We start from the raw sequence: 13367 nt of genomic DNA, 5'->3' as shown, positions 1-13367 counted from the left end.
AATAAAGTCCAGTTGTTTTTATATTGAACGCTTTTTGAATTCATCATGTCCTGGATGATTGAGAATCTTCACCAGCATAACCCAGTTAAATAAATGAGACAAATTTTTAAACTTGGTCATTTTTTTATTTAGGAAAATGATCCAATATTACATATTTGTGATTGTAAAAGTACGTGAACCTCTTGGATTATCAGTTAATTTGAAGGTGAAATTAGAGTCAGGTGTTTTCAATCAGTGGATGAAAATCAGGTGTGAGTGGACACCCTGTTTGATTTAAAAAACAGGATCTATCAGAGTCTGATCTTTAAAAGACTTGTATGAAATTCAAGACCATTGTTACCCTCCCCTGGAGTGGTGGACCAACAAACATCACTCCAAGAGCAAGGAGTGTTATAGTCAGTGAGGTCACAAAGGACTCCAGAGTAACTTCTAACAACTGAAGGTCTCTCTCACATTGACTGATGTTGGTGTTCATGAGTCCACCATCAGGAGAACACTGAACAACAATGGTGTTCATGGCAGGGTTGAAGGATAAAGACACTGCTCTCCAAAAATAACATGGCTGCTCGTCTGCAGTTTGTTAAAGATCACGTGGACAAGACAGAATACTGTTGGAAGAATGTTTAGTGGACAGATGAGAACAAACTTTGTTTAAATGAAAAGTGTTATGTTTGGAGAAAAAAAACAACCTCTACATTCCTACAGAAGAACCTTATCCCAAATGTGAAACATGGTGGAGGTTGTATCATGGTTTGGGCTTGCTTTGCTGCATCTGGGCCAGGATGGCTTGTCATCATTGATGGAACCATGGATTCTGAATGATATCAGAGAATTCTAAAGGAAAATGTCAGAACATCTGTCCATGAACTGAATCTCAGGAGAAGGTGGGTCATGCAGCAACACAATGACCCTCAGCAGAAGTGGTTCTACCAAAGAATGTTCAAGAAGAATAAAGTTCATGTTTTGGAACGGACAAGTCAAAGTCCTGACCTTAATCCAATCTAGATGTTGTGGAAGGACCTGAAGCAGCAGTTAATGTGAGGAAACTACCAACATCCAGAGTTGAAGCTGTTCTGAACAGAGGAATGGGACAAAATTCCTCCAAGGTGTTCAGGACTGATCAACAGTTACTGGAAATGTTTAGTTGTTGCTGCACAGGTGGAGTCACACCAGATACTGAAAGCAAAGATTCACATACTTTTACCACCTACAAATATGTAATATTGGATCATTTTCCTCAATAAATAAATTAACAAGTATGATATTTTTGTCTCATTTGTTTAACTGGGTTCTTTTTTTATCTACGTTTAGGACTTGTGTTAAAATCTGATGAGGTTTTGGGTCAGATTTGTGCAGAAATATAGAAAAATTTAAATTCTTCACAAACACGAAAGCACCACTGTATGTTTAGGCAAAAATTAAATAAGGAAAAAGAAAACTGAATAGTAATAATAAAGAAATGTCCAAGCTGTCCTTGAACAGAAATGAACAGCAGCTTGTCTTCAGAGCAGCAGCTACCAATTAGACGCAAATTCACACTACAGTGATTGTGACATCAGAACAGTGTCATTTCTTAAACAAAAGCAGAGAACCCGCACACCTTTCTCTCAGTTGAATAGGGTAAAGTAAAGTTCGTATCTAACTCATCACTTTCGGTCAGTGTCACTGGTTTTGGCGGAGAGCACACAGGAAGTGTGTCTGTTTCTGCTTTTCTGGTTGACTCAGAAGTTTTCATATCCACCAACTTAAATACAGTCTTGTTATATACCTAAAGATGGACAAAACATTAAACACTTGTAACCTACCAGCTCCTGAACCTAAAGTTTTGCCTTTCTGACCACAAACAAGAGGTTTTTCAATATGACATGCAACTTGTAGAGCATGAAATGACAGAAACTGAAAGTGTTACTTATCCCTGTGTTGCGAAATGTTTAATGCAGAAATATTTTAGCACACAGAGCACTAGGAAATGCAAAGATTAATTTTTACTTGTAGTTTTTTACCTTTACGGATTTATGTATTTTATCCTGTGTTGTTTGCTTGTTGTTTTGTTGCGCAGCACTTTGGTTGACCTTGTTGCTGCTTTTAGGCGCTTTATAAATAAACTGGTATGTATGGTATACATGAAAAATAGAACCACAAGACTCAACTATTTTCATCTTCACCAAATTTAATTGGCAGGAAGTTTTGTTTCGATAAACAGTGGTCTTTTTTAATGAGAACTAATTCTTTAAAGTGTATTATTTTGCACAATGCTCTATTTTTTTTAAATGTAATCCTAAATAAGGTTTAAAAATATCACCAATGCATATAATATAGAGTCATATTGGGTTCTGCAGAATCAAGCAAAAATCGTTAAAACCTCCTCCAAAGAAAATGTTCCTAATTTCTGAGATCACATGCATATCTCGAAAAATTCTGGATAATCACATATATCTTCTAACCTTAAAAAACAAAAGAATCTATCAGGAAAATAAATATAACTCATGACAGATGAAAAGATAAATGACAATTATAAGGGTGCACATACTGTGAAAGCAAACCCCTAGAAGCAGCCCGATGTGGAGTGAGTACAAGGAACAGCTTAGGCAACGAAAACGACCACCAACCATCTCTGTGATGAGAGGAACAACGTCTGTTTCCTCTTCTGCTCGCTGCATCTTGACAAGTCAGCACAATAAAAAAACGAGGGGATGGAGGGTGGGTGCGGCTTCACTTAACAAGAAAACAAGAAGCATCAGCGAGAACACATTTTGAAACAACAAAATTGATCCACATAAAATTTGAATAGGAAGCTGCTAATCCCGAGTATGAAAGGTTGGACTATTAATTGCTATTATTTTAGCTGAAATTTAGCTACTATTCTTTCTGAATTAATTGCGCAGACCACTTACTGATTGCTACAAATCTGCTACAACAGATCAGTTCTAAATTACAATTAAAAAGACATCACTTCCTGTCATTACATACTATGCTGGTGAAGATTCTCAGTCATCCAGGACATGATGAATTCAAAAAGTGTTCAATACAAAAACAACTGGACTTTATTTGTAACAGAAGACGTTTTTTCTGTCTGTTGTTCTCCTTTTTCTGTTTAGTAGTGTATTTTGTAGATTTCCTCGCTGACTTGACAAAAGCCCAGTTAGGATATCCACATGTTTGAAGAGCTTCTTGAATGTGTTTCTGTTCTTTTTTCTTCCCTTCTGTCTTCGTGGGGATGCGTTCGGCCCGATGCTGTAAAGTTCTGATGACAGAGAGTTTGTGTTCCAGTGGATGGTGGGAGTCATACAGAAGATACTAGTCTTTGTGGGTTGGTTTTCTGTAAACTTCAATGTTGAGGCTGTCCTCTTTTTCCATCTGAACCAAACAGTCCAAAAAAGGCAGCTTGTTGTCGTTTGCATCCTCTCTGATGAACTTGATGTTGTTATCGAATGTTAATGTGCCTGGTGAACACTTTTATTTCCTTAGCTTGGATTTTGACCCAGGTGTTTGACCCAGACAGAAAAACATTGTCATCCCTTATGTTGCTGGAGTATCAGAGAAATTCAGAAGGATTTTCAACAAACACAACATCCCAGTACATTTCAAACCCAGCAGGACTCTCAGACAGAGACCGGTCCACCCTAAGGACAAAACACCCATACACAAACAGAGTGGTGTAGTGTATGCGGTCCAATGCAGCGAGGACTGTCCAGACCTCTACATTGGAGAAACTAAACAGCCTCTTCACAGATGCATGGCTCAACACAGGAGAGCTACTTTCTCAGGACAAGATTCAGCTGTTCACCTCCACCTCACAGATAAGGGACACTCTTTTGACGACCAAAATGTGCACATTTTGGACCAAGAACACAGATGGTTTGAGAGGGGTGTGAAGGAAGCAATTTATATAAAAAGGGAAAAGTCATCTCTTAACAGAGGAGGGGGCCTCAGATTTCCACTTTCAAAAACCTATAAGCAACTTTAAGACAGATTCCCAGCCGGTTTTCACACTTCATTGAACTGAAAAAGCTCCTCGGATGAGGAGCGAAACGTCTTCTGTTACAAATAAAGTCCAGTTGTTTTTGTATTGAACGCTTTTTGAATTCATCACATACTATGAAATCAAGCTTTTGTTCAAACCAGTGATTCTGGCTAGTCTGCAGCAGGCGAGGAGACTGTTGAGTCTACAGAAGGTGGTGAGACCCTTGAGTCTGCAGCAGGCAGTGCAGAATAGAGGTCGTCGTCTCCGACACCCACGGAGAGGGGCGGAGGAAAAGGGTTGTCGCCTTTGATACCCTCAGAGACAAAAGAGTGTTTGTTGTTGTCCCCGATGCCCATGGATAGACAAGAGGAAGTGTCATGGCTGAACCCCATGGAGACACACAAGGTGGGTTTGGATGCTTATCTGGCTGATCAGGACTCAGCTGCTTCTTCACTTGAGCAGGACTCAGCTGATCAGGACTCGTGGCTTCTTCGGCTGAACAGGACCCGGCTGCTTTCGCAGTGAGCGAAGGCTCGGCTGCTCCCCCCATCCCCCCACCTGCACAAATCTCCACTACTGTCTTGGCTGCATCTGAGAAGACTCGGATGGAGGGAAGGGCTGGAGTTCAGCGGATCCTGTCCGGTTCTGCTGTCGGCCCTTCTTGCGATGGAGATGAGGAGGATCATTCTCCTCCCCCGGATGACCACTTGGGAAAAACAGGAGGTGACAGGGGAGGCGGAGGGTAACGAGGTGCTACAGCAGAGCAAGGCGGCAGAGAGAAGTGAGACGATGGAGTGGGGAATCAGATGGGTTTCTTGGAGGTGAACCGTCCTACTCTCTTCCTCTTTGATCAAAAGAGGGGATGGAAGGTTCTCCACCTCAGGACTGTGGTGTTTTTATCTCTGGACAGGTCTAAGTTCTTGCATCCAAAAACTGCCCTATCGGATGACAGGCTTCTCTCCCTCTTTCTCTCTCTTCTTTCTCCTGCTGGGCATTGTTATCTGCTTCACAGGCCAGGAACTCAAAAAGAGATATCTTCCTGCCGAGTTCAGTCTGGTCTGTGGATTCTATCATGTTCTGCTATAATATGTTGAACCCAGGTGCAGGAAAGCAACAGGAAACTCCAAAAAGTAAAATGTCAGAGGAATTTAGGTAAAGGTTTATGGATGTTTATCATTGCTAATGTTAAATGCTAAACCATGTGTTTGGGATAGCAGAAAGAGCTGAATGAGGAGCTGCTTTGATAGTGCATGTATAGCTGGTACTCTAAGGTCATCTCCGAGTTTGTAAGCTGGATAACCGAGGTCCTCTTGACATGCTTCTGTCTGATAACCATGTATTATATAAACATATATCTCACATTGTCTGGTTGCAGATTCTCACTGATGAGGCATGTCATTTTGTACATCTGTGAAAGCCTGTTTCATGACCATCTGCAAGGGAATTTCCTTAAAAATCTTCTGATTTGTGTGGCTTCTTCTTGTAAGTAGAAAATGAACATATATTTATTTATCCAACATAAAATACTTAAGTTTATTTTCAATAAAACAAAACAAAATGCTGGCTCGGCAGCAAACTTACTCTTTAAGAAAGGAACACAGAGGGAGAAAGAACACAACAGCCATCGGAGGACAATCCACAGGTAAATGACAAGACACAAGGATGCTTAATAAATAGAGACACTGACGAGGTAGAAAGACAAACACCTGGGGAGATTGGGATTAGGCACAGTTGAGACAGGAGCTGAATGCAAGGAAGAGGAACACAGAGATGTGCACGAAACATGAGGAAACCGAAAAGACAAATCAAACCCAGAAACTCCACACATTTGAGGAAATGTGGTCAATTTGTCCTCCACAAGTCTAAGCCTATAGCAGCATAACTAAGGGATAAGTCTCTGCAGTTCAAAATCAACTTGACTTTCAGAAACAGGAGCATGTTCTACATAATCATATTTGTTCTCTTGCTGCAACACCATGTCACAAACTTGAACTGATCCCTCATCCTCATGTGCGTTGATTGGAGCAGCCAAAACCTCAGGGTCTGAGACTGTACCCAGATCTAGGATAGTCCGTGCATAACTCTGTCCTTCACTCATCTATACCTGTTCTGCTTTGACTCTGATTGTTGAAGTTCCTTTGCTGACTCGCTCCGAGTCTCAACAGAATGTAGCTCTGAATGTGTGTTCCTTTTTCTTACAGAAGGTAGGGCTGAACCAAGCGGGGAAGATGGCCCAAGAGGTTCCAGAATCAGGAAGGCAAGTGGCTGGAGGGCAAGGAGACAACAGAGGCAGTCCGACAGAGGAATGGTTTAGTCACAGGAGGTCAGGATCCAAAAAGAGCTCGAGCAGGAGGACTGTAACACAACGAGCACAAAGGCAAGTTAGGTATTGAATCACTAGTTCACTGTGGCCAGAAGCATAAATACCAGTTGACATCTTAATGCTCATGCAGAGAGTTGAGCTCAGCTGCAGCATTCAGTACTCCTGGGTCCTCATCAGGAGAATGAGTCACAGGTGTTGCTAATTAGGCGCCATCTTGTAACTTGGAGGTTACAGAAGGCTGAACTCTCAGTGGCGGATAAAGCCCGTCTGGTCCAAAATTGGTCCAAAATTGGCTTCAATTTGTTTTAGTCTGAGGATATGGAGTACTGGAGCAAATCAAATGACAACATCTGCATCAAGCCTCATTAGTTTAAGTGGGAGCACAGACTGCTGGTCTTATTTTGATCATTAAAACCCATAATGGAATTGAGGACAGCATTTCTGGAGTACATTTCGACACCAAACATTTTTTTTCATCTAGCCTTTATTTATACAGGTAGTCTCATTGAGCCACGGGAACTCATTTTCAAGAGATACCTGTTTAGGGAGCAGATGGGGGGTTAAGGGCCTTGCTCAGTGGCCCAGAGTGGGACGAATGAGGGTGGAGGCAATTGTGGGTGTTTCACCTACCCCACCCACATTTTTGATGTTGTCGGTACTGGGGCATGAACCGGCGATCTTCCGATCACAGGCCCATCTTCTCTAACCTCTGCGCTACCACTCCCCCCTAACAACATGATAGAAGTGAAGTAGAAGCATTCACCAGACACATTAACTTTGTTGACAACAACATTAAGTTCACAAGAGAGGATGCGAACGACAACAAGCTGCCTTTTTTGGACTGTTTGGTTCAGATGGTAAGAGAGGACCATCTCAACATTGAAATCTACAGGAAACCAACCCACACAGATCAGTACCTTCTGTATGATCTCACCACCCACTGGAACACAGTTTACAGGTCTCTCTTGAAAATGAGTCCTTGTGACTCAGTGAGACGAGCCTGTATAAATATAGGTTGAATAAAATAAAATAAAAAAACACAAACTCTCTGTCAACAGAACTCTACAGCATCGGACTGAACACGTTCTCACAAAGACAGAAGACAAACGAGATCAACAACCACTCATTCACACCTAGTGACAATTTAGAGTTACCAATCAGCCTAACATGCATGTTTTTGGTCTGTGGGAGGAAACTGGGGTACCCAGAAAAAATACAAGCATGCACAGAGAGAACATGCAAACTCCACCCAGAAAGGCCCCCAGCCGGGTTTTGAACCGGGGTAATCTTCTCACTGAGAGGCAGCAACTTTACCAACTACACTGTGCTGCCCGGTGAAGGAAGTCATCTATGTAAAAAGAGAAAATCTGCTCAGTTGTACCTACATGCCATGATTCTGTCTCATTTCTTATACTGTGTCACTGTCTGGAACCAGGGGGCAGCACGGTGGCGCAACTGGTAGAGCTGCTGCCTCTCAGCGAGCAGGTCCTTGGTTCAAACCCCAGTCCGGGGGCCTTTCTGGGTGGAGTTTGCATGTTCTCTCCGTGCATGCGTGGGTTTTCTCCGGGTACTCCGGTTTCCTCCCACAGTCCAAAAACATGCATGTTAGGCTGATTGGTAACTCTAAATTGTCCCTAGGTGTGAGTGAGAGAGTGAATGTTTGTTTGTCTCGTTTGTCTCTATGTGGCCCTGTGATGGACTTGCGACCCGTCCAGGGTGTACCCCGCCCCTCGCACAGTGATTGCTGGACATGGGCACCGGCGACCCCCGTGACCCAAAAATGGAATAAGCGGGTAAAGAAAATGGATGGATGGATGGATGTCTGGAGCCAAGCAACTCAATCTGCTTTAAAACCTATGAGGATGCTGTTTTCACAAGCACTGAAAGTTGTAGACCAAAACCATTGAAGTGGCCCTTCTATAGTTGGGGAGACAGTGACTTTACACTGTTCCTGTCAAAATGATGCTGTGACTTTAATTATTGCAAAGGTAAAGTGGGAAACCTCACCTCATTTCAAGTTTGATGAAGCACAGCACAGAAAGGTAAATGTACACTTAGATAGCAGCACCTTTCTATCCTGATGATTTCTATCATCAGGCCAGGACTCTGCGGTCTACACTCATCTCCAGGCCAGCGGTCACTCTTTCAGGGATGAAGATGTTCACATCCTGGACAGAGAGGAACGATGGTTTGAGAGAGGTGTAAAGGAGGCCATCTTTGTGAAAAGAAATCGTCCATCATTAAACAGGGGTGGAGGCCTCCGGGTTCAACTGTCCCCCTCTTACAATGCTGTGATTGCTAGTATCACTCAGCCCTCTGTGAACAGTAAACAGCCATCAGTGTGCTAATGATCCATTGTTAGGCTGATGGTCCTTCTTGAGCATGTGATCAGCTGGTTTTGGTTGTCAGCAGCAAAACTGGTTGATCCACTCTGAGACGGTGCTATTTAAGAGACTGAGCTGAATACAGCTCCTCAGACTGAGGAAGTCTCGCGGATGAGAGACAAAACGTTTCTACATTTTTTGTTGATTTGCTTTGTTTTTTTTTTTTGAATGTCCAGAGGACCAGATTTAACTTTTTTAGAGCACCTTTCTATCTTATCGAGATACCCAAAGCACTTTACACTACAATCTGTGTCCTCATTTACCCATTCATACAACACTCTACTAGATCTCTACAAAGATTAATCAGCACCTTATCACATTCATACATCGATGGATGGGACACACCAGAGACAATGAGGGGTTCAGTGTCTTGCCCAGGGTAGAAGCTGAATCACAGAAGCTGGTATCTCCCCCATGTATAAAAATCAATTTTATATTGTTGCTCACGCTTAAGAAGGCAACAACTGGAAGATTACAAACCTTCAACTTTTAGATTCTGGAACATTTTATTGAGACATTTTAGCATTCACTGGTGTTGAATTTGGACAAGGAGTTTTCCTTCATGTAAAAACAACTAGTCTGATACCCAGTTGTTCATCCATCAACTATAGTAACACTTTGAGCTGTACTGTGTATGCTGAATCATGTGCAGGAAACCAGAACTTCTACTGGCTCAGAGATGGTGTGTCTCAGCCTTCAACCATCTGACTGGAGGACACCGTGAAAGCCTCTAAAATGATGAGATTCACAAGAAAAACTGATTTTTAAACCTTGAACTAAAGTCTTTAATCTCCACAGATGAAGGGACTTACCACTGTGCTTTGGTCTCTTGTGGGTGCATTGTTTTTGGAGATGGAGCAAAGGTTCAGACAATGACCAAAAAAATATTAAAACTTCATGGTGTATTCAACCAGTTCTACAACCTGTAAATCATTACAATTCATCTGCAGTATCTAAGAGCAGTTTCCTTCTGTTAGGTCCCACCACAGTGCCTCCTCTCCTGATGTATTGTTCAAGTATGGTTCTAGCAGTTTCCATTGTTGTGTTCCAAGTGTTGTCTTTTTAATGTACAAGCTAAAGTCAAAGCTCTGCTCTGTCTGCAATGGTAAAGTTTTCAGAATCACTATAATCTAAGCTACATCAAACTATCTGCCGTTTGTATGTAAATGTTTTGATTTCCAGGAACCCCTTCTCCTCTGGGATGTTCTGTGGACACAAACACTGTGATAGGGTGACTAAAAGTACAGTCTAATCTGAATCTATGGTGGTTTACTGAAGCTAATTTAATTAATCTGTACTGTTGCTGTTTCTAACTTCCACTTTTCTTTTCTGTCAATGGCAGTCATGATGGAGGATGTGTCCATTCTGCTGCTCTGGGTCTGAAGGGAGAAGCAAGAAACTGAGAGAGACTGTATTTACTCTAGAGTGAAGAGCAGGAAAGTGTAAAGAACTACTTTCCATCCATCCATCCATCCATCCAACTTCCAGTAAGATGGCGCCCGTGTACATGGCTTGCAATCCACCTCTGCTGATGGTGTTCGGATTAGTTTTGTATTGTTCGTTTTTTATCTGTGACGTAAATGTACTACTGATGTATGACCTACAACAGCTTCTGGATCTTTGTTTTTCTCTCAACGATGTCGCTTATTTGGACCAATATGAGCGTACCTCTGGACCCCCCCCAACTCCCCCCCTGCTGGCGGACGTGCTAGCTTACCTCCGCTGTGCTCCTCACCTCCTTGCTCGGAGACATCGCTTCAGACGCCGGGGAAAACGTGCTGGATGGCTGGTAAAGCTTAAAGCCCTGCGCACTGCATCTTCCTCTTCAGCTGGTGGTCATGGTTTCCATCGCCAGCTTCCCGCGTGCCTGGACCAGGCAAACAATGGGAGTTGTCAGCCGGTGCGCAGCTCAGACCGACCCGGAGGGGCTGTTATTGAGAACCTGAGGCCACTGATGCACGTGAACTTCACTGTTGCTGGCTCCACTTTGAACAGTATTCGGATGTGTTTGGTCAACGCAAGTTCTGTTACCGACAAAACTTTTAACCTCAGGGACTACTTTCAAGAGTACGAGTTAGACTTTTTCTGCATCACAGAGACTTGGATGTCTCCGGGTGAGTCCAGCCGCACGTTTCACAGATGCCTATAACTCTGAAATGATAACTCAGCCCCCGGTGTTTATCACTACCACCGAGGCGCTGAAATCCCAGTTCAACTCTGTCTGCTTAAAGACTCTGGATCATGTTGTGCCTGTTAAAACCATCCATCCATCCATTATCTTTACCCGCTTCTTCCATTTTGGGTCACGGGGGTTGCTGGTGCCCATGTCCAGCAATCACTGTGCGAGGGGCGGGGTACACCCTGGACGGGTCGCAAGTCCATCACAGGGCCACATAGAGACAAATGAGACAAACAACCATTCACTCTCTCACTCACACCTAGGGACAACTTAGAGTTACCAATTAGCCTAACATGCATGTTTTTGGTCTGTGGGAGGAAAACAGAGTACCCGGAGAAAACTCACGCATGCACGGAGAGAACATGCAAACTCCACCTAGAAGGCCCCTGGACCGGGGTTTGAACCAAGGACCTGCTCGCTGAGAGGCAGCAGCTCTACCAGTTGCATCACCGTGCTGCTCCCTGTTAAAACCAAAAAATCAAAACTCAGAGCAGAACCTTGGCTGAGTGACATCACCAAGGCCATTAGGCAGCAATGTAGGAGGGTGGAGCGCAAGTGGAGGAAAGACAGGCTGCGGGTCTCTTTTCAAATACTTAAAGAGAGTTGGTGCCGTTATCAGAAAGCAGTGAAAGCTGCTAAATCCAAATACTTTTCTGATATCATAACCTCAAACTCTCACAACCCACGTGTCCTCATCTCCACCCTAAACTCTGTTCTCTACCTCACTGAACCATCACCTCTGGAAGCCTCGACTGAGCTGTGCGAGAACTTCTTATATTAGTTTTTGGAAAAAATTGCGACCACCCGGGCTCTCATTTCCCTTCCAACTCATGACCCATCCATCCCACCTCAATCTGTAGCTCCATTTGACCATTTTGAACCCATCACTCTATCTTCTCTAGAGCAGGTCACATGCAGCTTGAAATCTTCTGGTTCCCCCTTTGATGTGGTCCCCCCTCGACTACTAAAGAAGGTTTTTCCTACTATAGGTCTGTCCATTCTTACTATAGTAAACAGTAGTTTATCCACTGGCGTGGTGCCAAAATCCTTTAAACATGCTGCTGTCCAGCCTCTCCTGAAAAAAACAAACCTTGACCCCTCAGTCGTTTCCAATTTCCGGCCTGTCTCCAGAATCCCATCCATCCATCCATCCATTTTCTTTACCCGCTTATTCCATTTTGGGTCACGGGGGTTGCTGGTGCCCATGTCCAGCAGTCACTGTGCGAGGGGCGGGGTACACCCTGGACGGGTCGCAAGTCCATCACAGGGCCACATAGAGACAAACGAGACAAAAAACCATTCACTCTCCCACTCGCACCTAGGGACAATTTAGAGTTACCAATCAGCCTAACATGCATGTTTTTGGTCTGTGGGAGGAAACCGGAGTACCCGGAGAAAACCCACGCATGCACGGAGAGAACATGCAAACTCCACCCAGAAAGGCCCCTGGACCGGGGTTTGAACCAAGAACCTGCTCACTGAGAGGCAGCAGCTCTACCAGTTGCGCCACCGTGCTGCCCCTCCAGAATCCCATTTGTTTCTAAACTACTGGAGAAAATAGTCGAGTCCCAGTTGACGTGCTTCCTGGAGGGTAACGCCATCTTAGAGCTATTCCAATCTGGCTTTAAACCTCTCCACAGCAATGAAACTGCCCTGCTGAAGGTCTTTAATTACATTTTCTTAACCACTGATACCGGTGATTCTGTGCTGCTTGTCCTGTTGGACCTCACAGCCGCCTTTGACACCATCGACCATGAGATCCTCATTGCTAGGATGGAGCAATGGGTGGGCATCACAGGGTCAGCCCTCAGTTGGTTCAGATCTTACCTCACTGACAGATACTTTTGTGGCTCCATCAAGGATTTTAGTTTTGCAGCGGCAGAGCTTAAATGGGGGGTTCCGCAGGGGTCCATCCTGGGTCCCCTCCTATTCTCTTTATACCTGCTGCCGCTTGGTGCTATTTTCTGGAAACACAACATGCCCTTCCACTTCTACGCCGATGACTGTCAAATTTACTTCCCATTAAGACACAATGGCACATGCTCTATTCAACCTCTGCTCGACTGCCTGGCTGACATCAGGGACTGGATGGCTTTAAACTTCTTAAGTTTCAATGAAAAGAAGTCTGAAGTCATGTTGTTCCCTCCCAACGACACGATCACAAACCACTGCATCGACCTTTCCACTCTAACCCTGCCAGAAAAGCAAAGAGTCACTAATCTGGGAGTGATAATGGACCCTTCCCTGAAACTTAACAATCATGTAAACATGATTGTTAAATCATGTTTCTTCCAACTGAGGCGGCTGTCTAAACTGAAGCCCATATTGTCCAAAAATAACCTGGAGACAGTAATCCATGCATTCATTACTAAGCTTGATTACTGCAATTCACTCCTATTTGGTATCAGTCAAACCTCCATAGCACGACTACAACTGGTCCATAATGCAGCAGCCCAATTTTTAACCAGTACAGGCAAAAGAGAGCACATTACACCAGTTTTGGCCTCACTGCACTGG

General features: G+C 43.7%; 2 protein-coding genes across 2 annotated transcripts in view; both read right to left on the bottom strand.

Annotated features, from left to right (window-relative positions):
- The window catches only part of LOC119408426 (signaling lymphocytic activation molecule), an 18363-nt gene extending 15751 nt beyond the window's left edge, over window positions 1-2612 (bottom strand). The window contains exon 1 of the mRNA XM_037675252.1: window positions 2531-2612. Coding sequence (XP_037531180.1) covers window positions 2531-2612 — 82 coding nt within the window. The remainder of the gene's footprint in view (window positions 1-2530) is intronic.
- Window positions 1-13367, bottom strand: part of sorcs2 (sortilin-related VPS10 domain containing receptor 2) — a 690706-nt gene that overhangs the window by 52838 nt on the left and 624501 nt on the right. The gene's annotated exons all lie outside the window — the stretch shown is intronic.

Source organism: Nematolebias whitei, chromosome 1 (assembly GCF_014905685.2).
Source record: "Nematolebias whitei isolate Nwh7 chromosome 1, NemWhi1, whole genome shotgun sequence".
Classification (NCBI taxonomy): Eukaryota; Metazoa; Chordata; class Actinopteri; order Cyprinodontiformes; family Rivulidae; genus Nematolebias; species Nematolebias whitei.
This window is presented reverse-complemented; position numbering and strand designations above follow the sequence as displayed.